Source organism: Diadema antillarum, unplaced genomic scaffold (assembly GCF_040938485.1).
Source record: "Diadema antillarum isolate AM-2024a unplaced genomic scaffold, OU_Dant_1.0 seq00001400_RagTag, whole genome shotgun sequence".
Taxonomy (NCBI): Eukaryota; Metazoa; Echinodermata; class Echinoidea; order Diadematoida; family Diadematidae; genus Diadema; species Diadema antillarum.
The window spans coordinates 228,139-252,609 of NW_027272155.1; the positions used below are offsets into that span (position 1 = coordinate 228,139).

At 39.1% G+C, this 24,471-nt stretch overlaps 1 protein-coding gene across 1 annotated transcript in view; it reads right to left on the bottom strand.

Annotated features, from left to right (window-relative positions):
- The window catches only part of LOC139709025 (plexin-A4-like), a gene marked incomplete at its 3' end in the record, with an annotated part of 124,354 nt that overhangs the window by 29,011 nt on the left and 70,872 nt on the right, over window positions 1–24,471 (bottom strand). The window contains exons 4-5 of the mRNA XM_071620993.1: window positions 19,853–19,975; window positions 4,832–4,947 (exon numbers count right to left, since the gene is read on the bottom strand). Of these exons, the coding sequence (XP_071477094.1) occupies window positions 4,832–4,947; window positions 19,853–19,975 (239 nt within the window). The remainder of the gene's footprint in view (window positions 1–4,831; window positions 4,948–19,852; window positions 19,976–24,471) is intronic.

Sequence of the window (24,471 nt, forward strand, 5' to 3'; positions counted from 1 at the left end):
TGGTCTATCAAAGGCTGAGTTTGTCATCTTTCCCATTTTAAAACATGTCTCAATACCCACGATCAAAATGCAATTAATACAAAGGCCTTTCGGATTGCGTTTGTCGATTTGTTACATTTATCACATCTCTATAGCGAGTCGAGAGGAAGGCCTTGTCACTGCGCAGCTGCATTGCACAGTTTACATGAGGAGCAGAGATTGTGTTGTTGGCGTAGGTAGGTCTGAGCTATAACGCATTTCAAAATTACTTTGTGTTTGGATCATCTCCATGGAAACACATTTCTGGCTCAAACACCTTCGAGATTGCACTTTTTTTAGCATTTCAGAAAGGCATTTCTAACCCCATGATCAAAACAGCTTTGCATTTATCACCTGTCTAAATCTCCCTGAGAGTTTTTTTTTTTTTTTGGAACATTAATTCTACGCCAGAAGTGAGTTACCGATAAACGCACCCCAAGTGCGCGCCCAAGCCAGCCGTCAGATAGACAGCGTGAGACATTGACCTGGAATGCCGTGATTGGATCTGAGCGTCCATCGCACTGATGGCGAGTGACTTTTCGAACGACTTTAACAGCCATAATGAATCAAAGAGGAGTGAATAAATATTCTTCACATTCATGGAGGGCACTGACAAGGGGAAAATATTTAGGCAGCAGTTCAGTTGGAGCATCTGTCTTGGCTCTGCCTGATGGATCATTCTGTATACTCTTTCCTGGAAGAAGATGGTTGCCTGTCCAATTATCATGAGCATCTACAAACCGAGTATACTCTAGCCCTTTTTACACTTGTGTTTCTTAACCCCGTACTTTCTCTGACCCAGGACTATCGTTAGTCCCGTACCAATTTTTTCAGCTTTTTAAACTCGCCAATAAGTCCCGTACTAAGCTCTTGTCCGGGGCTAAGGAGAAAATTGACCTTTTTACACTCGTATTTCTTAGTCCGGTACTTTCCAAACCACATGCATATTCATGATTACGCTGTGCAACTGTACACGTACACGCACGCACCGGCAGCACTTGATTATCTCGTTTCTGATTGGTCAGTGGTGGTCGGACTTCGTTTCCGTCGCTTAGCCCCAGATTATTTTTTCGTTCTGTTTACACTCGTTTGCTTGGCACCGCAATTGCGGTGCTAACCCTGCTATTTTGCAGGGCCAGATAGTACGGGACTATCGGTGGGGCTAGCCCACTTTGGCAAAAACGAGTGTACACAGAAAAGCCCTTTTTAAACTTGTGTTTCTTAACCCCGAACTTTCTCTGACCCAGGACTATCGTTAGTCCCGTACCAATTTTTTCAGCTTTTTACACTCGCCAATTAGTCCCGTACTATTCTTTGTCCGGGGCTAAGGAGAAATCTGACCTTTTTACACTCGTATTTCTTAGCCCCGGACTTTCCAAACCACATGAATATTCATGATTACGCTGTGCACTGTACACGTACACGCACGCACCGGCAGCACTTGACTACCTCGATTCTGATTGGTCAGTGGGGGTCGGACTTCGTCTCCGTCGCTTAGCCCAGGATTATTTTTTCGTTCTGTTTACACTCACTTGCTTGGCACCGCAATTGCGGTGCTAACCCTGCTATTTTGCAGGGCCAGAGAGTACCGGACTATCGGTGGGGCTAGCCCACTTTGGCAAAAACAAGTGTAAACAGAAAGTGGGCTAAGGATAGTCCCGTACCAACGGTGGGGCTAAGGCCCCCCCTTAGCCCCACCGTTGGTACGGGACTAAGCAAAAATTTGCAAGTGTAAAAAGCCCTTTTGAGGATGTACAGCTTTGGTAAACCACAATAACACCTGAAAAAAATCACAACCATGACAACAAAGTCATTGGTCATTATCATATATCTGGAGCATCAAACTTTAAGACTATATTATACACTATAAAAAAAAGGATCTGTTTGTTTGTTTGTCTTTTGGCAGTATTTAAAGTGGTCTAGTAGAAAAAGAGTCGAGATGATCATCCTTTCTGTTGCAATTATGATTAGTTTGTAGTTAGGAGTTTAAAAAGAATATCTATATTAAATTAGAATTTATTCTATCTACCTGAAGCAAAACATCATATAAGTTCAATAAATTTTCCACACATTGATTTCCTGATGTGGAAATTTTGAATTCTCCAGACTCCGCATTCTTTAAAAGATGTAATTTGTTTCATATCAGTCAAAAAATTAAATTAGAGTAATTAAATTAAAGAAATTTGGCTTGGGAGTTTAGGTGCATTCACACTATTTATTCACACCAGGTTGATCAAAAGTGTGAGAGTAACATTCTTTTAAAAAAAAACACTTTGTTTCCATTATTCAAAAAATCTTTGACTTAAAAATTCAGATATGAGGTCATTGAGATTTATAAGCCATCAAGTTTTGAACAAATGCTACATTCTTAATATGTACATATATTTTCAGTGCTTTTCAGCTTTAATGTCAACCAACTTTACCTCGATAAAATGTTAACCATCACGTATACATGACCAACAAAAAACAACAACAACAACAAAAATTAGGATGAACTTATCTTCACACTTAGCTAGCTGACTGGTATAGTTTGTTCAGGAAATTAAAGGAGGGCAAGTAAGATTAAATGAAACTTCAAAATATCCTATCTACTGGCCTTAAACTTGGCCTTCTTTTCTTTGCAAATAGCCCTGTTTCTCCTTGCCCCCATTTGAACTGTGCCAAGGTGCTTTTATGTATTTCAGTACCTGGGGCAACATTCATCGGAGGACACATTTCAGGCAGGCACTGTACATGTGCCTGGAATCAAAACGATACTTATCTACCTCTGTTGTGTATCTGGGGAGGTTCTTGTCTGTATTTGTGTGACAGCAGGCCTGTGATTTGATTGTTAATGTTGGCGTGACTCGCAGACATAAACAGGCCGCACTGATCGCTGTTTGAAACATCTGTTTGCTTACACAAATGCCAATTAAACCAGGCTGACCTGCCCAGAGAAACACACCACAGGTCTTTTGCTCGGCCCGAGATACAGATGCGTGAACGTGACATCCATGGTGAATGCCCAATTGATACAGATAGTGAAGGTGTGATAACCTGCATTTTGAATGTGCTGGCTGTAATATCCAAACTTCCAAGCTCTTGTCAACGAAACAATCTCCTCTTGCCTTGGCGGGTCTTCATGATCCAAGACTCCATGAACTATAAAGTCCTCCTTTCATGCAAACATGGCACGTTCGCTGCATCTCGCATGTTTAAACTTTCAAACATCTGTGCGAACATTGCACTCCAATTTGCTACTATTTCTGCCCAGTTATGACGCAAGAAAATATGGAAAGTGGCCCATTCTTTCCCTCTCGCTTCTCATCCAACACCAATCTCATGAGATATTTAACACATATTTCGTTCGGATGAAAGTAACAACATGAAGATGAGTCACTGTCTCTCCCTGATACCCAACATCATATACTCATGAAAAAATAAGACGATGAGATGATTAAAAGGTACAAACACGCTCGTTTGTAAGCAACGGAGCCGCTTCTTGGGCAGAGAAAATAAAGTTTGTGGCGAGAATTAAACTGCTGACTCATTCTGTACAAATTTCATGATGGGAGTTTGATTAACAGTCCAGGGATATGAGGCTAATGACTAATCTATGATGCTGTATCATGTTTCCTTCACTATCACTACTTTGCCTGGAAATAAAGGAGGAAAAAAAACACCTCGCACTCCTCATTGACTATAGCTTGATTAGCTACTTTAACGAGGGCTACCATATATATGCAGTATATTTCAATCTAAAAACTTCAGAAGAAATATGTGCCACACACTATGTGTGAGTAACCTTTGTGTTAATTCTATAAATCAAATGAGGAAGAAATACGGTCTACAAACTGCCACGATAAAGATGCATAAGGACTGTATTTCATCAAATCATCCAGGTCAGATAAATTTGTATACTAGCTGCCAAACATTATATTGTCAATGTTTCTTTCCTTTTTGTTAAAATTGGTTCTCTATTTAAAGGGATGGTACAGTATTGGTGGAGATGAAAATTGGGCTTTAACTTTTTTTGCGAGATACTAGGAAAACACTTATGAAATAGTACAGAGCATACCATTTTAAGAGGAATTCAAAATTTATTTGATAAAATCGCGTTCTGGCTCCACACTTTACTAGGATCGCTCTGTTTTTTATATCTCGGCCATTTCAAAACCAATTTTCATCAAATAAACATTGAATCCCTCTTGGAATTGCATGCTCTTTCATATTTCATAAGAGGTTTCTCACTATCTCACCAAAAAATGATAAAAACCTGTGAAAACCTGAAGTTAAGTCTCAACCTAAACTATACGATCCCTTTAAATAAGAGAGAGAGAGATCAGAGACATAAATGAATACTGAATCTAAATGAAATCCATTTGTTCCTCACCACAAGTTGAACTATGGTATAAAATATGATGTATAAATATGGTTTATGAACAAGTAGTGTAAATTTCACTCCATGTTGATGACCTCCATAAATGAAGTATACATACACATGCCAACATACATAAAATGTATTTGTGTGTATATATTTCTGAGTGTGTGTGTGTGTGTGTGTGTGTAGGCATGCATGTTTTGCAAAATGTTTTGCCTGTGGACAGGCTTTTTCATTCATTATGGCAAAATACAAGGAAAGACATAAATGCCCTGTCAAGAGAGGAGTACAATCATTCACAAAGTAAATGAAATGCACAGAAAGAAAAACGTGATGATGGTAATGGGAATCAAAACAGAACTAATGCATTTTCATAGACACAAATTTTAACAGTATGTATGTTTGTGTTCAAAATTGTTAGGATTTTTTTTTTTCCGATGAGAAGAAACTTACCTAGCCTGCAGCGTGCACCAGCCACAGTACGGGTCACCATCCTGTGCCCCGCCCACACCGATGCATTCTCCGCAGCTGGTGTACTGCTCGCAGTTAGCCACCGCCAGTCGGTAGAGCTGTGGAGAGGTGATGAAAATGAAAATGCTGGGTGAGATATTGTGTTCCCATTGACACGCCCACTTGACAATGGGGCTATTATTTGGCCAGCGCTGCCTCAACAAACATCAACTTGAACCTGTGATCTCCGCTGACTTGCCGCTGCGGTGGCGGGTCAGGAATCTCTCTGAACCGAGCTGATGAGGTGTAAAGTAAATACAATGTGTTTATCCCTCTTCAGTTGCTGGCATCTTGCAGCTCCTCAAATCATTTTACAGGAGCAGTTTTTCATTTTGAAATTCACTCTCAAAATTAATGTACTTCTAACAATCTAATTGATTTAACTGAACTAATAATATTGGACTCATAAAACTGATGTATGACTACGGAACAAAAGTTCCACAATTGAATTGTTGGGCACAGCCATGATAAGCCCATAATGCAAGATTCCAATGGCACCTGATTGGCACATAGTTGTTAGATCTGCATGTCAACAGGACTGCTTCCCCACGCATGTACAAGTCAATTCAGTGAGGTAATAATGATCAAAATTAAACTTTGCCAATTTGCGTGAGAAGTAACGACTTTAATCCCTTAAACTGCATTGTCAAGTCTAAGAATTGGGTGAAAAGTTTGCAAATGTAAGGCTTTCTAAAAGAACATTCTGTACCTGAAACAAATGACTGCATATTAACCCGTTGAGGAGGGGCCGATATTGCTACTACACACATTTCCCATAGACACCTGCATGAGTATACAAGTGTACTTGGGACTCGTCTTCCAATAGGTTAACAAGAAATGGTTCAAATGAAAGAGAATAGCTTTACTCTATCTCATGATACACTCCATAAATAGTGAAAGTATGAATGAAAATATATGGCACCAAATCGAATAAATGTGGTTTATGAGATTCAATGATTTCCTACGCTCCATGCCACATTCAGGGGATCTGTACACAAACCATGGATGAACACAAACTCCACAATGATCTTATCACATCCCACATCGTTCAAATTCCAGATCTCTAAAGCCGCAAATCTATCTCTTTACGCCATGTCCTTGAAGACTTGCCACATTCTGATCTTCCGTAAAGAGAGAATCGCAAAGGGTACAAATGTATCCCTGAAATTCTAATTAGGTGTGAATCCAGAGGGGGGAGGGCGGAAGTGGGAGCCTAAATGTCAGCTGTGTGTTTTTTCAAGGCAATTATGGATTTCGCACAACATGGTATATTTAGACCACGGAAGACGTCACTGTTTAATTGATAACTGATGGACAAGCCATCATCACACTTGCACTTACATTTACTTGCTGTGTTTAGTGGCACGGTTTTATAGGACACATATCGGCGTTGGGGCGACAAAACCTCCTATCTGAAAATTTGGTGAAAACGACTTTTTTGGATTAATGATCGGATAATCAGTTAAGTGATGTACTATCCAAACCCTAACTGTCTTCCCCCAAAAATAAAGCCACCAAGGCATGTCAAAGGAAAGGCCTTCCCATTTAATGTACAGCGCTTTGGCTGCCATGTTTTTTTTTTTTGCTCTCCTGAATATTTGACATTTTGTAGATACAAGGTCTTGTCGCCCCAGTGACGATATGTATATATCTATATCCATCTAGTTTTGCCTTTGTGGACATATCCGTGATAATGACATCACACAAACTCACGTACATACATGTACCTTTTCACTTGCCTATCACTCCTGCACCCTTGTATGGATTATATTTTTAGCTACTGTTATCAGAAACATGGCACATTTCAGAAATAAATTTGTTGTGAATTGAAGCACCTAGACACTTTTAATACTGTAAAACATGATATATTCGCGAATTGGAGCCAACAGCCTTTTTCGTGGCATGAAATTTTCGCGAATTGCTACTGGCATTCAATGCATGTAGTGTAGACAAAAGCTTTCGCGTGCATTTTAATTTCGCGAATTTTGGCGCTCGCGAAATTCGCGAAATTAAAATGCACGCGAAAATTCCTCGCTTTACAGTACACAGATGCACCCGCATCACTGAATAAGCTAGTTTAAATATTTCTGTTATCGCTGGTCATAAATTGCTGCTTATCATAAATTCCAGGTTGTAATGAAACAACCACCTGCTACAGAGGACTTTCAAGTTGAATTTTACTTAAAAAACTAAGTTGCATTTACGTTGGAATTTCCATGGTATCAAATATCACAGTAATTTGTTGACGCCACTCACTGGCCACCCTAAATACAAGTTGTACCTTGGTATTTTGTGATAAATTTTGTGGTGTATTTGTGTTCACATTGCAAAATACCACACAAAATACCACTCAGTATTTCACATCAGTGTGAATGCATCTCAACTGACCACAAGATTTGGTAAATTCCCATAGAGAAAGTACACGGAAGACTCAGTTCCTGTATGCCAAGGATCAACAATCACAGAAAACTCTTTATCATTGTGGCTGTTAAATGCATAGAGTAGTCTGAAATGAAACACGGCATCCATTTTTGATACCATATGCCACAGTTAGTCAGTCCAGTAAGTCAGAGCCTTGAGGGCTGGCCAGTGAAATGTACCTTTAAGCATGCATTATGCATAACCAGCCCATCATATTCCTCTTTTTTTGCCTCATTTCACCAAAAAACAGATAGAAAAGAGCAAAATGAAAACCCCAAACCCCTGATCCTACTGGCCTTATTTGCTCAATCCAGCCATTTCCAATATACGGTATTTCAGGCCGAGATTATGGGGGCAATGCACGGTCAGATAGCAGGGAGATTTACTTCATACATCACTGGGAGAGCGTGCAAGGCAGGAAAAAAACAGAAGTAATGCCACATTTCCATCCACTCAAGAGATTGGTAGAAGCCTTGGAGGCATGCTATTTTCCCTTTTAAGGCTCCATATCCCATCTGAGCTCTCTGCCTGTGCGAGTCAATGCAAGTCAATGCTGCGTCGATGTAAACTTAATGAAAACTCACTTTTTTCAGCAGCCCATGTATCTGCTGTCCAACTCCTTTTTCTCATTTAAATCCTTCTTCTTATCTTATTTTCTTTTCACAGAACATTTGGAGTATGACCATTATCCTGAGGGACGATTCACGAAAACAACAACAAATGTGCAATTACTATAGTACAGAGAATACATACCATTTGAAACAGCCAACTCATGATAAGCCTTTGGTACTGCTTTTAAAGAGTAACAAGCAGAAAAACCTTGAGATCTGCCCATCACTTGATCATCATGATAAAAAGATGATATACCTTTTAAAGTGTACTTAATGCATTTTCATCCACATCAGGAATCACTGGCAATATTTTCTGTGCTGGATTTCCCTCCGGCATCGGTGTTTTATCTTGCTAATGGATTGCGACCCGAGTGCCTCGACAAAGGCACTAACCCCACTTTCCCAAGGCATCCAGATTTCTTCTTACAGCTCCGCGCGCACAATGCTATCTCATATTTAGAGAGAAGAATGAAGTCAAGCTTTGAGCTCAAACCATCTAGCAGCAGAGAAGCAAGAAAGGAACGCAACTTTGAATCCATTTCCTTTTATAGGTTGTTCCACGACTCCTTTAGAATCCATAACACACCTGAATGATCTGTCGAGTTACCCGAGATATGTATGTTCGGTATCGAACATTTTATCTACGGGGGAGCTTTACTTACCTATCCATATAATAATTGCCATTCTAATGCCGAGTAGCATTGCAATCGTCATTAGAATGGCAATTATTATATGGAAAGGAAAGGAAAGCGAAATCAAGTAGATCTATTTCATCAATTTATCGGGTAAATCTAGATGATTCTGAGAACAACTGCCATACTTTAGCTACAATTTGTGTCATAACACAATTTCTCTCTGAGACACACCCCATCAGTGCCTGCCCAAGAGGTTCATAGGTCCATGATAATTCTGTTAAAATCCTCTCTTCCCTGTCATCATGAATTAAAGGGGCTGTACATCAGCTCTGGTCGAGGTGAGGATTTAGCTTTTAACAATTTGCGAGACACTAAGAAACCGCTCTATGAAATGCTAAATAAAGAGCTTCCAATTCTAAGAGGAATCAATTACAAAGTTTATTTGATGAAAATCAGTTTTGAAATGGCTGAGATATCCAAAAACAAGGAGAAACAAAGAGATCCTAATAAAAGGCGCGGCCTGTCGCCTTTTATTAATATCACTTTTTTTTTGATATCTCAGCCATTCAAAACCAATTTTCATCAAATAAACGTTGAATCTTTCTTAAAATTACATGCTCTTTCATATTTCATAAGAGCTTTCTCATTATCTCACTTAGGAATGTTATAAACCTGAATCCTCACCCCAACCAGTACTGTACAGTCCCTTTAAAGGGGTTGTATAGTTTTGGTTGAGACCTAATTTCAGGTTTCTAACATTTTTTGGTGAGATAATGCGAAACCTCTAATGAAATATGAAAGAGCATGTAATTCCATGAGGAATTCAATGTTTATTTGATGAAAATTGGTTTTGAAATGGCTGAAACATCCAAAACAGAGCGATTCTAATAAGTGTTGCACCCACACTTTATTACGATCGCTTTGTTTTACTTTGTTTTTGGATGTTTTAGTCATTCCAAACCCGATTTCCATTAAATAAACTTTGAATTCCTCTTAAAATGGTATGCTCTGTACTATTTTATAAGTGTTTTCTTGGTATCTCGCAAAAAGTTAAAAGAACAATTCTCATCCCCACCAATACTGTACCATCCCTTTAACTCATTGCCTCAAAGTAGCCAGTTCCCCACAGATAAAACAGAAGGCATTGAGGAATATGCAATAGGAGGGATGGTACAGTATTGGTGGAGATGAGAATTGGGCTTTTAACTTTTTGCGAGATACCAAGAAAACACTTATGATATAGTACAGAGCATACCATTTTAAGAGGAATTCAAAGTTTATTTGATTAAAATCGGGTTTGGAATGACTGAAACATCCAAAAACAAAGTAAAACAAAGCGATCGTAATAAAATGTGGGTCCCACACTTTATTAGAAGCACTCTTTTTTGGATATCTCAGCCATTTCACACCCAATTTTCATCAAATAAACGTTGAATTCCTCATAGAATTACATGCTCTTTCATATTTCATAAGAGGTTTCTCATTATCTCACCAGAAAATGTTAGAAACCTGAAATTAGGTCTCAACCAAAACTACACGATCCTTTTAAAGCCACTAATTTGACACTGGGTGCAGTGACTGAAAGAAACTGTTCAAATGATCACATGATGTATAATGTATAGTTCAGTTGTATTACAAAACTCCCTTCGATCAAAAAATTTGCAATAAAGCTGCACATATTTATGAGGAGATATCACTAATTTTCTCAATAAACCATCATAGTGACAGTTTATTCTAGAAACAGTTTTGAAAAACTTTTCTTTACATTTTGTAGATTAAACAATACAATAAGATTGATTGTAGTGTACTGATTAACATTTTCATAATAAATCTATTTTATCCTTAACTCACATATTAGAACTATTTTGAAGCACTTTAGCTGGTTCTTTTTTTCATCATCAATTGCTAGCAAAGGGCTTTAACAACGAAAACAAAAGGAAAGAAAAAGCAACAGAAAACAACAAGTAACTGGGGGGTGGGGAGATTCTCAGGTGCTGAAAGGGCCCGCCGTTTCCAGCCAATAACACTGCACGACACCACAGGCAGTCAGTCACTCCATGGACATCACTCTGAACCCAATTTTTCTCTCCCTTTTCCAGTGCCTCGAGGGAGCAATGTCAAGATCGCAGCGGTGGCTTCAATATCCCAAGGTCATTAAACTCTCATTTGGGCACTGTCCAACCGCAAAAATCACAACACGGACACACACACACACATACACACACACAGGTGCCCTCAGACGGTCACCTTTTGCTCAGGCAGTCGCCTCTATAATGGACGATTACAGCCGTCTGGTTCAATTTAGCATCTCACCTTGCTGGTTATGAGCTAGCTGTTCTGATTGAGTCATGATTAAGGCTTTTATTCACCGGCAGGGGCAATAATACCACCAAAGCAGACATAAACAAACACTTACAATCACACATACTGCCTGAGATTTGCACATACACTTTGTATAACAATACTTTTTGTCAAATTTTTATCTACTGTGGCAGACCTCCTCGACTGTTATTTGCAAAATAAGTGACCAGTTCAAGCTGCTTTAACCACACTGTAATTTATCATCTGGCTTTAAATATTTGGGGGCCAAGCTTAAATTGAAGGACAAGAACAGCATTCATCTACACTGCACCACAAGATACTTAACCAATCATTTTTGCCATTATGAATTGTACAACAACTTTCAATGAACTGTTCACCAGCAGACTACAGTTAAAAAGTTGAAGCTACTGCAACAGCAGTGGAGTGTAATATACAAATAGTTTGCTTTTGAAGTGTGAGTATAGCTCGAAAGAAGTATTTGGCAGGAAGGATTAAGACAATGTGAAGAATCCAATTTTTAACATTAATCTACACAAAGAACTAAATTGTTCTTATATTAAGAATACAGTGGTAATGATGAAAATTATCAAATTGCTGCTAACAATACTAACAACAAAGAATGATAGTGCCAACGATAACAGAGAGAAGGCTTTTTTAAAACCCGTTGAGGACGAGTCCCACATATACTCGGGCAAGTGTCTATGGAAAATGCGTCTTGTAGCAAAATCAGTCCGTCCTCAATGGGTTAAGAGAGCACCAAAGAAATGGACAACAGCACTGAGTAGGACAAAATCTGTTTCCAGAGAGCACAGCTGTTTACTGAATTGGTAACGCTTTCTAAATATACTGTAAAAGTGGATATCTTTGCGCGAGTAGTTTTTTTCCTTTGCGTTCAGTCAGGTAAGATGAATTTCAGGCATTTTTAATTCTATAGAAAGAAGATATTAAGTAGTGAAAGAGATATCAAGCAAAATTATTTTTGCGCTTTTATTTTTGTGCTAGTTTCTGATCATGCGAAATGTGTAGAAATTTCCATTTTTACAGTACGTAAAAAAAGACAGGCAACTTTGTGCATACATTGAAAGAAAAATCACCTCTGGATGAACTTACGCATCATCCCTCCCTACAGGTGACGCAGTTTCTCCTTCAGAAAAAAATCGAATATGAAAAATTTCAAGGTAATCATCCGTAACCCCGGATAACATCTTACAGGACTAATGAAAGCAAGGTTTGAAATCTGTTGCAAGTCTTGATGCACGTTTCACAGCTTACACGGGAACATTCAAGCCAGCAGTTTCCACTTCTCTTGGCAAAATGCACTCTCCGAATAGGCCACTTTTTGCTTAGGGATATACAGGCCTCGGGGAAACCTAGCCATAGTTAATGCCTGTAAGAAGTATCCCACTCACTAGAGTGTGCATAAAATTTGCATAGATAACAAACAACAGCCTCTCTTTGTGAAAGTCTCATGCACTCAAATCACCACCAACAGGGAAGCATACAATAGGTGTACAATAAGGCCTTTTGTGTTACTGTGCAGTGGAACAGAAGAATTCTTTCATCGCAGAACAACAATTTGCACTACCAATGATTACCTGTCTTGTGATCGGGAAAGGCTCAAAGGTCTTTCTCATTAAAATAATGCAGAATTCAATAAATGACAACAACCTCCATTCTTCCTCTGTTAGTCACACCGGAACAGGCTAGCTGGCAGAGATAATAATCCATCAAGTCACCAAACGTGCAAAAAAAAGGGGGGAAATATGGGAGAAAAAAAGTAAGGAAAATAATTTCATGGTTGTCTAGGGAGAGATCGGCACCTCACGGTCACCTAACGATGGGCCGTTAGCTCGGGGAAACCATCTTTTTCGTCAGACCAGTTGAGCAAGAGAGGTCTGTGAGTGATCGATGGCCAAATCCGAGAAACTTCACAGGATGGCACGACATGGCATGAAAAATTCAGTTGCACGACACGCTCCATACAATCATGATAACAGCTTAAACCACTGGCTCTAGAAGCCTGTGTTGATCACCTACAATGTCTATGGGAACTCCAGAGTCCAGCAGGAACAGATTAGAATGCCGCAGCATATTCGGCCATTGAGAAAGAAGATAAAAACTCATATTCAGGAGCTTTACAACAAATTTATCTTTCTACATAGAAATTATAAGGCAACTCCCTCCAGATCAAGCAAAGACAAAACAAACAGAAAATCTAATATGCACCAGACACGCTTCTGGATTCTAACAGAGCTGCAATAACCATACTGCACAAATCGGATTTCCACAAAGATTTAACATTCGACAGCAGTAAATCATGAGAAAAACACAATTCCCGAGTGTCTCCAATACGTAATTTCACAGGAGAATGCAGTTATGCAATGATCTTAAAGAGGAACTGGGGCATGAGCCTTTCGAAGCAGCTATACTTTATGTATTTCCATTACACACCTGTGGTTGCATTTTTAGTTACTTTTTGTATGCTACTACAAACTGAACAAGTGGGGTGTGGTTAGATTATAACTGGACAAGTCCATAAGCCTACAAGAAATCTTACTTCCACCCAAAGGGCTTTCGACATGCAAATATAAGATGCCTTACTGGCGGTATGCATCATATATCCCTAACAAGCAAGGATTTCACTATTCATTTGAAATGTACTCCGACAAACTGATTGTAAAACAGAGTTCCCTTTCCACACATTTTGTTGTTGTTGTTGTTGTTGGAAGACTTTTTTCACACTTTGGTAATTGAACTGCATCGCTGCGAGAGTTTCTAAATGGATGCTCAGTCACCAAAAAGCATCTTAGCAAATAAATGCATCTTTGCAGATGTGTATGGCCTGAGGATAGTTCACCAAATTGAGAAAGAGGGGGGTGGAGATTTTCCCCCAACCTTTCACCCCCAGCAAAGACACTGTGGACTGAAGACAGATATAAATGCTCAAACGTCCTAATCTCTCTGGACGCGTCATCAGTTTTCATTTGAATTCTGCTGACAGAGCGGATCTCGGCGTAATTTACTGATTTAGGATGCTTTCGTACTTGTTTTGCTCCGCAGGACGGTAGAATTTTCATGATAAAGTCGATGAGCTCTCTTGCCTTTTTGCTCATCCTGATTTCTCGAGTAGCAAATGATTGTTGACAGAGATACTGCTATTAAGTTTCATCCAACATCAACCACACACTGGAATATCCAACAATTCTTTGCACTTACAAACACCAGTATAAAGTGCCATATAAATGCAATCATCATTATTATCATTATAATTATTATTATTATTACTATTATTATTCTTTCTTGCTTGCAATTTTTTCTTTGTATTCAAATTTCATTTACTATTATTATTATTATCACTATTATTACTATTATTATTATTATCATCATCATGATCACCATTATTGATTATTGTAGTTATTATCATTATCATTATCATTGTCATTATTATTATTATTATCATTATCATTAGTATTATCATTATTATCATCATCATTGTTATTATCATTATCATTAGTATTATTATTATTGTTATTATTGTTATTATTATTATTATTATTATTATTATTATTATTATTATTATTATTATTATTATTATTATTATTATTATTATTATTATTATTATCATTATTTACACTGATTATATAGAAATCCATTTATTTCCAACTGCAGCCTGGACCGCACAACAAGACACACTAGAGCAAATTAACACTCATTCGCAGTTATTGCACAGTAAAGTTATGGAAGCATCTCCCCACGTATAGTATGAGAAGCCCCATCAGAAGAATCATTAAAGGACAAGTTCACCTTCATAAACATAAGGATTGAGAGAATGTAGCAATATTAGTAGAACACATCATTGAAAGTTTGAGGAAAATCGGACAATCCGTTCAAAAGTTATGAATTTTTGAAGTTTTTGTACAGTAACCGCTGGTTGAGAAGACTACTGCAGTGTGTGAAAAACTTAGATGTCACATGCGTACAACAATATAAGGAAAATATAAAGAGAATTTCACAAAATTTCATCTTATGAAAAAAGTACACATTCCCTCGACTCGTTACCGACAAATGTTATGGGTAATATTATTACCCCTGCCTTTAGAAAGAGGCAAGTCAGGTGCTCTTTTATTATGCGAAAAAAGTGAAAATATGTTGAATTTTCTTTATATTTTCTTTATACTGTTGTACGCATATGACTCACAAGCTGTAGTAGTCTCCTCATCCAGCGGTTCCAAAACAAAAATTTTAAAAATTCATAACTTTTGCATCGATTGTCCAATTTTCCTCAAACTTTCACTGATGTGTTCTACTAATATTGTTGCATTCTCTCAATCCTTATGTTTATGAAGGTGAACTTGTCCTTTAATAAGTCACTGCAGAAAACCCACATTTTCCCATAATTGATCCCCCCCCCCCCCCAGTCAATCTGTTGAGCATAATTGGCCTAATTATACCACCTGGCTATATACTGATACTTACTGATGTATGTAATATTCTTCACTAATTACATGTCATTCAGTTTCTTCTTCCTTTTCTTCTTCCCCTGCACTTCGAAACATTTAAATATTTGCAATTATTGCCATTAGTATGATTTCTACTCCACAGCATGTCATGACATTTATAAATGATAAAATCAGATCAATTACATATTTACCTGGTTTTACAATTTTGAGGATTAAAAGGTTTTGGTCTATGGTCATTGCAACAAGTTCTTGTAAACTATACAGGTAACCATAGCAGCACTAATTTAAAAAAACAACAACAACAACAACTAGTACTCAGTTGCAGGAAAATAAAAATGGCAACTTAACTTTCAAATGATGAACTTAAAAGTTAAGAACCTAAAAGTTAAGTTTCAAATGATGAACGTAAAAACCATGAAACACCTCAAGTTTGAAAGATAAGAGCATGTACAAGGACTGTTGTAAATGGGAAAAATATATCAAACAAGAAAGCATGCAGATGTAGATCCAAAATAGAACTCACCAGTGGCAGATCCAGGGGGAGCGCACCAGGCACCCCCTCCCCTCTTCATTTTTTTGTTAAAACAAAAGAAAACAAAGTTGATTTTGTAAAGGCACCCCCCCCCCCTTTACGGAATTCCTGGATCTGCCCCCGTTCACATAGTGAACTATCTCTGCTGAGGATGCACTTGAAGGAATTTCAGAATTCCCAGATATCATTTATCAAGATGCAGTGTTTCTCACTCTGAGATATGATTGAGCACATCATTTTCAACAAGAGGGAGATGATTTAAATCGGTTACATTGACGCACAGCCTGAAACTGAGGCTGCACAGCATATCTTCGGAATATTACACTTCATGTACCCATACTCGGCTAATCTCATCACTCCGTAAACTTATTCGGGAAAATATCCTGCGCCTGCGTAGCACTGAATAATTGACATCGATACATATGATTTGTGTGGGCAAGTGGTTCACTGCATCACAAATGAGAAATTTTTTTTTCGCATGGATGTCTTGCACAAACCATACAGCATAAAATACATTTGTGTATGACATACATGACACTACAACATTGCTCAACTATGCATGTACGTGTAAGTCTCAGTAGAAGGCTTCATTATTCCTGATAGTTGTGTCCAACTACATACGACTTTCTGCATCTACTTTAATGTGCATATCACTTGATTAAATCTCTTTTCACCATCCCCCCCCCCCTCTTTTCCACTGGCAAAACCAGAGTTGGTTCAATGGTACTTCAAAAAGTGGGTAAGTACTACAATCCACATCTATACTATTCTCAAATTGACTTTAATCAAGTGCATTTATTCATATTTTTGAAATCAAACATGCAACAAGAGAGCAATGTAATTTTATATTTGTATGTTTTCTATGAAACGTGTTAGCCATCACAACAGCATAAATATGTAACTTTGATGAGGTCATGATGACATCAGCAATTAACATTCCTATTGAATTGTTAACATAAAAATATCACCTTCAAAAAAAATATGTATTCAGTCAGTAATAAAGGACTCCATACCCTTCCAAGGTAAAAATCAGCATTGCAAAGTTATTACGTTATGCCATGTCATTGATTTATTTCATTTCAATCTCTCTTCAAAAATTGAATTGCAGATTTACGAAAAGATTAGTAGTTGCTAACATACTGACTTTGAATTACTTAGGAAATACAAAAGATGAATAGAAAAGTCCTTTCATCATGGTTAACAGCTTCACAATATAAGAGCTTAAAAGCCAGTTTGAATACATTCAAAATGTCAAATCACCCTGACAAAAACCTGAATGGACCCGTGATTCTCCTTTGTTCATTTGTCTTTTTTCTCAAGGAAAAAGATACGGGCCAAATGGTCAAAAGATGCAAAGGGTTCGACTGACAACTACATCCATTAACCCATTACCACTGTAGGTGTGATCAGACTGGCAAAAGATCAAGAAGTGTAGAATTGCAATCTTAAAGATCTCAAAGTTTTGCCAGTGTGCTCGCAAAGTTCCTGTGAAGCTTTACTCCAACTAGGGACATTTCCCCCACCCCCACCCCCACCCCCACCAAACTTCTCGATCTTTCGCCAGTGTGACCACTAGAAACTGAAATGTCGCAATCTGAAACTTCTCAATCTTTTGCCAGTCTGACCGTGCCTACAGAAAGAACAAATATTGTGCACAGGTAAACTTTCATAATGACAGGACTGAACTCAAAAAGAGACTGTTAGGAAAGTCATCAATCTGTAGCTCTGTTAATTGTTTTTGTGTCAAGTCTAATGGGAAATTTCAAGATCGCTTTGGGTAAATGTCACACTCTTGACACTAGCAAAAAACTGTGACAAAACATCGCCTTGGCAAAAATCCTTCTGCTGCAAGTATACCAGCACTGCAAAGGCAATGTAGGTTGTGCCTGGTTTTTGTCTTGTTCTATACCGATGGCAATATACCTTTTTTTTCAAGAATTCTGCTTACAATACCAGTACTGGGTATTGATTGGGGGAGCATCATTTCGTTTCTAGCAATATCTTATCACTAACAAGTATGTATTGTTTTTAAATGAATGCAAGAGATATGAACAGAAAAGACGCGGGGAAAAGATGTCGTGTGAGAAGACAGAATTTCTTCTGTTTATCATGTTGCATGTGAAGATGGCATGATTTGAGGGGTTTCTTTTCTTTTCTTTCTGAAAAGTGAACAAAACAAAATAACGGTTCAGCATTCCTTCAAAGTTTGCCCTGATTTCTTAGTGGTTGTGTCTTCCTTTTGCCCACCGCATTTTGTCATCTGCCACGCCACAACGGATATTCATGTCACTGCCAGCTATTGGTTGGCTTCTCGATTTGCTTGTGCTTTCATTTCAAACACAAGCTGGGCAGTGGTACACAATTCGCCAATCGAACGACACGAGGGCGTCCCACAAGGTGTCAATGTTTGTAGGCAAACAGCGAAAACTCTGAGACGATACCCAGATGGATTGCACTATTTCCCCGCAATACTTTTTTTCCATCCTTCTTTTTTTTTTTTTTTTTTTTTGGGGGGGGGGGGGGGGGGGGGGGGGGAGAGACATCCAACGGAATACCTACCGGTGTAGAGGGACTCATGTTTGCACGAGGCTGAAAGATGCAATATTCTATGCAACCCAAGCGGCAGCGACACGGAGAAGCTTTGCACATCCCATTCTGACAGGAAATCAATCTTCCTGACATTCTCATGATAGACATTCACCATTTGTGTAAATACCAGCAAAGTGGACCCTCTATATTGGACAGGGCCCTGTCTCGCAGACGAGAGTGGTTACGCCACTCTCAATTATGGCGCGACGCTTAAAGGGAGCGGTGGCGCACGTCCAGTCGAAAAGCGGAAGATGCCCTAATTTGCGCGCCCTCCGATTCTCTGTTAGTCAAGCACTTGCGATTTTTCTGGAACGAATGCCCCCAGTTTGGAGATGAGAACTGGAGCTATCACTTGCATTTCCTCATCCTTTTGTAAGTGCTCGAGGCATTCCTCTGTTTCCATGGTAATTGGGGAAGAAAGAAGACCACATAAGGTCGATCAGACTCCTCTGCAACCCAATGTTGGATCTAGGGCAATGCCATTTTTTTTTCTACAACCATAGACTTTCCTATTATAAAGATGATCTGTTGCATTGGGGTGAACATGAAACATGCATTTTAAGAATATCAAGGGTGTGACTTTTCTCCAGTGTTTCCTTTTCAATTCCAGAGCAAAGTTTCTACCATTAACCCGTTGAGGATGGTTTGATTTTGCTACAACACGCATTTCCCACAGACGCTTGTCGAGTATTCTCAGGACTCTTCCTCAACAGGTTAAGGAACTGACCCCCAGGAAAAATGAAGCGAAGGTGGTACCACTCCAGGACCTGCCATTTGTAACTTTTTTTTCCCCCTTCATCCATCAAGAAATTTAGACATTCTGCTCCAGCTATGTTGGGCTTTGAATAGGAAAACTGTTGGAAATAGCAGGCAATAATATCCACTTGAACATCTGGGGTTCCCATTATCCTTTGGCTAATTCAATGCCAAGTCTAGATCAAACTCACACATGAGTATTGAGACAATCAAGAGGTGTTAATTTTCCTCACTGATGTCACCCCCCCCCCCCCCCCCCCCCCCCCCGATCTCCTTTGACCCGCTGAGGATGGACTGATTTTGCTACAACACACATTTCCCATAGACACCTACCCGAGTATACTCGGGACTCGTCCTCCACGGGTTTAAAAAAAAAAAAATACTGGGCTTTTAATCTCCTTGCTACATAAATACAGCACATTTATGTTACACATCTCAACTAGTCTGTTAAAAATCTCTAAAATTTCAAAATCTGATATCAACATGCAAAAGTATTTGGGAAATAATCTTTGGATAATCTAATGATGTATACTGTACAATGCCCCAGTCAAATTACGACTTTATCAACACTTTCCCTTCATAATGTGAGCGGTATTCCACACACAATCGCAATGCAACAGCCTTGGATTCCAGCTCACCTGTTGTTCTGTGGCCACCAAGATGGCGGCATCCCGATCGTTGTACATGCTTGAGAGGACGGGGGAGGAACCGAGGGAAACAGTCTCGTACACCCTCCCAGATGCGCTGCTCATCAGATGCACCTGCAACGACAAATATGAGAATTGAAGATATCATCATCCAGACAATTCCTAAACCTGCAACCTGTGACTTTTTTGTAGCAAATGCAGAGTATCAATAAACCAGTTCATCACTAGCTCGAGTGTCAATTTGGAAAAATTACATTTCTTTTCTTTTTCTCAGTCAGTTTAGGCACGTCACTCTTTGTAAATGCGACATAATGCATAACCTTGCCCGACGTAACAATTTGTAGAATTCATGCTCAAACAAAGAATGAACTTGTACGGACCAGGTGACCAGAATTGCCTGTCAGTATTCACTACGGGAAGCATCCATTTCATAATAGACCAGTTGGTATATTCCACTTTGCACACGAGCAGAAAAAGGTCATTTGTACCAACAGGCATTTTGGTTTGTAAATTCACTGAGATAAGCATCTGTGATGTGATGATTATTCCATATCTGGGCAATTACCCCAGAGGGCAATTACCCCCCCCCCCCCCCCCCTAAATACCGGTTAGTAGTAAGGTTAGAGTAAAGATTAGGGTTAGGGTTAGGTTTAGGGGTAGGAGTTTGGGTTAGGAGTAGGATTAGGTCCAGGATTAGTATTAGAATTAGGGCCAAGGGAAGGGTCCAGGGTAATTGCCAAGGGAGTAATTGCCCTAGACCCGATTATTCATGTGATCCTCATCTAAATGGTACTTACCAGCACATCCACCTGACAGCAAGAATGGTATTTTGCAATATAAAAGGAAATAGGCTGAAACGAACGAAAACAATGAAATGGATGCCTGCTAAATTGTCAACTGATGGAGTATTTTGATCACCTGATCTAAACGCAAGTTCATTCTTTGTTTGAACATGAATTCCATGAATTGTTACGCCAGGGCAAGCTTATGCCTTATGCCACTTTGAACAAGGGAAGTGCCTAACGAATTGAGAAAAACGAAAGGTCATTTGCACCAATGTGCACATGAGCTAATTACGAACTGGTTTATTGTTTTGCATTTAGTGCATTTTTTCTATTAATAAACTTTTTCTATTAATTTTACTATTCTAAATACCAGGCTTGCTGTCATGTGGATGTGCTGACAAACACCATTTATAAGAATTACATAAAAAATCACTATATGACAAATGCTTGTCTGAGTGAATTCAAAACTAACGTGCCCGTTACCTTGAATGATCTTTTTCTGCCCATGCAAAAAGTGGAACTACAAACTGGCTTATACACTACACTGTATATCCTTCCACTTTTAAATACCAACCTGTATGAAATTAGTCCTAGTATATATTTATAAGTGAAATATGACCAAGGAGAAGATGGTGCATAGCTTGAAATTATCATTCCTCTTAATGTTCCTCCTGTCTTTTGGAAAAAGAGCAAGAGTTGAGAAATTGGTGTCCACCGGGAATCTAACCCTGGTCTTTGGCAGGGAATGCCAATGCCTCAATCGCTCGGGCACGGAGACTTCAAAGCGGTTCAGGCAGACCGAAGCTCGATTACCCAGTGGACCAATTCTTCAACCCTTTATGTGCATATTCCTTTTTGGGGCTGAGGGTTCTGAACAATAACCAGCAGTGTGCCTCAGCTGGACCTACTAATGAGATTCGACATATTTACATAAAATATATATATGTTGTATAATTTATGAATATGTATGAATTCATATCTCATGCATAATTCATTTCATCATTCCGAACATCGAGGTGCGGTCACATCAAAAGAAATGCTTGGACAGAGAGTTAGTCGGCTGTGTCCGGTCAATGTCCAGTCAACCAATCACATATCACAGTACACAGTACACTGAGCACCCTTCATATCAAAGCCACTTCTCTCTTTTTTCCCCTTCCCAAGTATGGGATTAAAAACTCACTTTGGCAAATATCAAAGTGTGCATCTGATTGTAATCAACTGAGTGTCATCTCATGGTGAAAACATATGTCATGTTTTATTTCTTTGAACTTTGCGAGAAGACACATCTGTGTTGATATTTCCTCATGTATTTTCATGTTTTTTCATGTTTATCCCTACAACAAGACAGTCTGAGCCGCCTCAACCTGTTTTTCACTCTACATCCGTAGCGACGTGTTTCACTTTGTATACTGGTACTTCATGTCGCATCAATTTCCTCATTTCATCAGGTAAGACCCAAATGCAGCGGGTAACTTAGTACATGCTCAATGCATTATTCATAAGGGAACAAATTTTCTCGATGGCATTATTTTGGATGTTTTCATTCAGCCAATGTTAATGTCAAATCCACTCAGCATCTCTGTAGCTAGGTGCTCCACTTCAGGTTCTTCATGTCACATCCAGTTTCTCCTGTGAATTTTGTGGTGTTAAATCCACAGCACTGGGTATAACTGTGGTACATTACCTCGATGTAAATTATTCATACAAGAACATTTTTCTTTGATGGCATAATTTCCTACTTTTTCCTTCTTTCTTTTTTTTTTCTATGCTGCGATGTTATTGTCAGACGCGACTGCTCCATTTTGCTGGGGGAGTTGGGGCTTTGCGTGCACCTGCATGTTTTTCGTGGTATCTGCTCCACAAACCAGCTCCGACGCGTGCCTTAGTCTCCTCCGGATCCATCTTCCCTCCACCTCAGCGAGACAGACAGTGAAACGGATGACTCCCGGTTCAATAGCTGACTCCTGGGCATTGTTTCTCTTCTGCATTACCCTCTTGTCATCCGGGGAATGAATCTCATCCATATATGCGGAGGATGGATGGATGGATTGGAGGGGGGGGGGGACAATAAGTCCTCTTCCCATACACAAACCCCAATCCTTCCATCATATAAACCCAGCGAGAGGCTGACCCTCCTACCCTACAAAATATGAAAAATGAAAACAGGCCCCAAGCAAACAAACACAAACCTCTACAAATATGGGAAGGGAAGAGAGACGGACAAAAAAAGAAAATGAAGAAAAATTTCCAATAAGTTATTCAGACATCAAGTCTGATCAATACTGAACCCCTTAACATAGGCCCACTCTTAGGATTATCTTTTGATTCTGTACATTCTTTGTTCGTCTAAAGCACAGATGCTTGTCAAATTCTTTAAGAAAAAAGGGGGAAAAATGAAATGTTCAAGCAAGACTTTAAATTTTCTATCACTCCCATTTTATACAAGAACCAAAGAGGTCACATTTCTACGCTGCATGTAATATGACTACTATACAATCTATGTGAGGAAATACGACCTAAAAAATATTCAAATCATGTTATTTCTCACTGGGAGTAAGATTAATTTCGTGTTTGAATTGGGGTTGAACCCTCAACCTGACACTACACAATCGTTACGTTAACAAATAACCCCCCCCCCCACACACACACACACACACACACACACAAACACACATCCCCTCCCACTGAGGTGATCTCATCTTTTGGTATGGGGCAGTGAGGTAGCCTTGCATTTTGGTGCAGGGCACTGAGGTAGCCATGTAATTAGGTAAAGGGGCACTGGGTTAGCCTTTCAGTATGACAAGGGAAGTGGTGCTTCACCTCCCTGGTATGACAAAGGGCGCTACAGAACTCTGCAATTTCCATGAGATGGGGGTTTAATCTAAGTTCTAAGCATGACTGTCTTTGATGACGGAGACAACAGCAAAAGTCATCACAAATTTGTAGTTTCAAATACAGATGGGGCCCTCGTAATTATAACCCCCTCCCTCAAAATGGCCCGCCTTCAATGCTCACTCCAGTGACAGACAGCAAGGGCACAGCGTGCTCAGCATACCAGTCAATCTGGTCAGGGTCCATTACTGACAGATGTCACAATTCCAAAACCTTGATATCATCCCATCTCAATGACAGTGATACCTCAAAGGTTAAGTACACTCTCCCCCCCCCCCACCCCCACACCCATCTTCTGGCTGGCATAGCATCTAGCTTTTGTTTTTGTTTTTTGTCTTTCATTCGCAGCCCACCGACAGCAGCTTACAAAGATACACAGAATGTATGTGCTTCCATCACATATGATTCGATAATTCATGCATACACGTGTCCCTTCACACAGACAAAATAGCGGGATAATGATAGTGATCCAATTACCGAGAAGTTTTGTACCCAAACAGACAGACAAAAATATCTTGCTAATTGCCGAAAAATTTGTCAACCAAAGTCAGCATGCCCGAAATCTACGGTAATGGTGACCCTTGCCCCTGTGTTCATGTGATGCCTAATAATCATGGGTATTTTTAATGAAGGGATAAAAAAATCTCATGATTTTTTGCTCCAGCACTTACATTCACACGCTAAAATTATTGCACTATTCAATTCAATTCAATTCAATTCAATTCAATTCAATTCAATTCAATTCAATTCAATTCAATTCAATTCAATTCAATTCAATTCAAAATTTCTCAAATTTTCTCTCTAGGTGCTATTACTGTATACGCTATATATTTCGCGGGGGTTTTATTTTCGCGAATTTCGCTAGTCGGGAGCTATTCGTGAAATTAACAACATGTGAAAATATTACCTTCCAAAATGAATCCCTTGCCT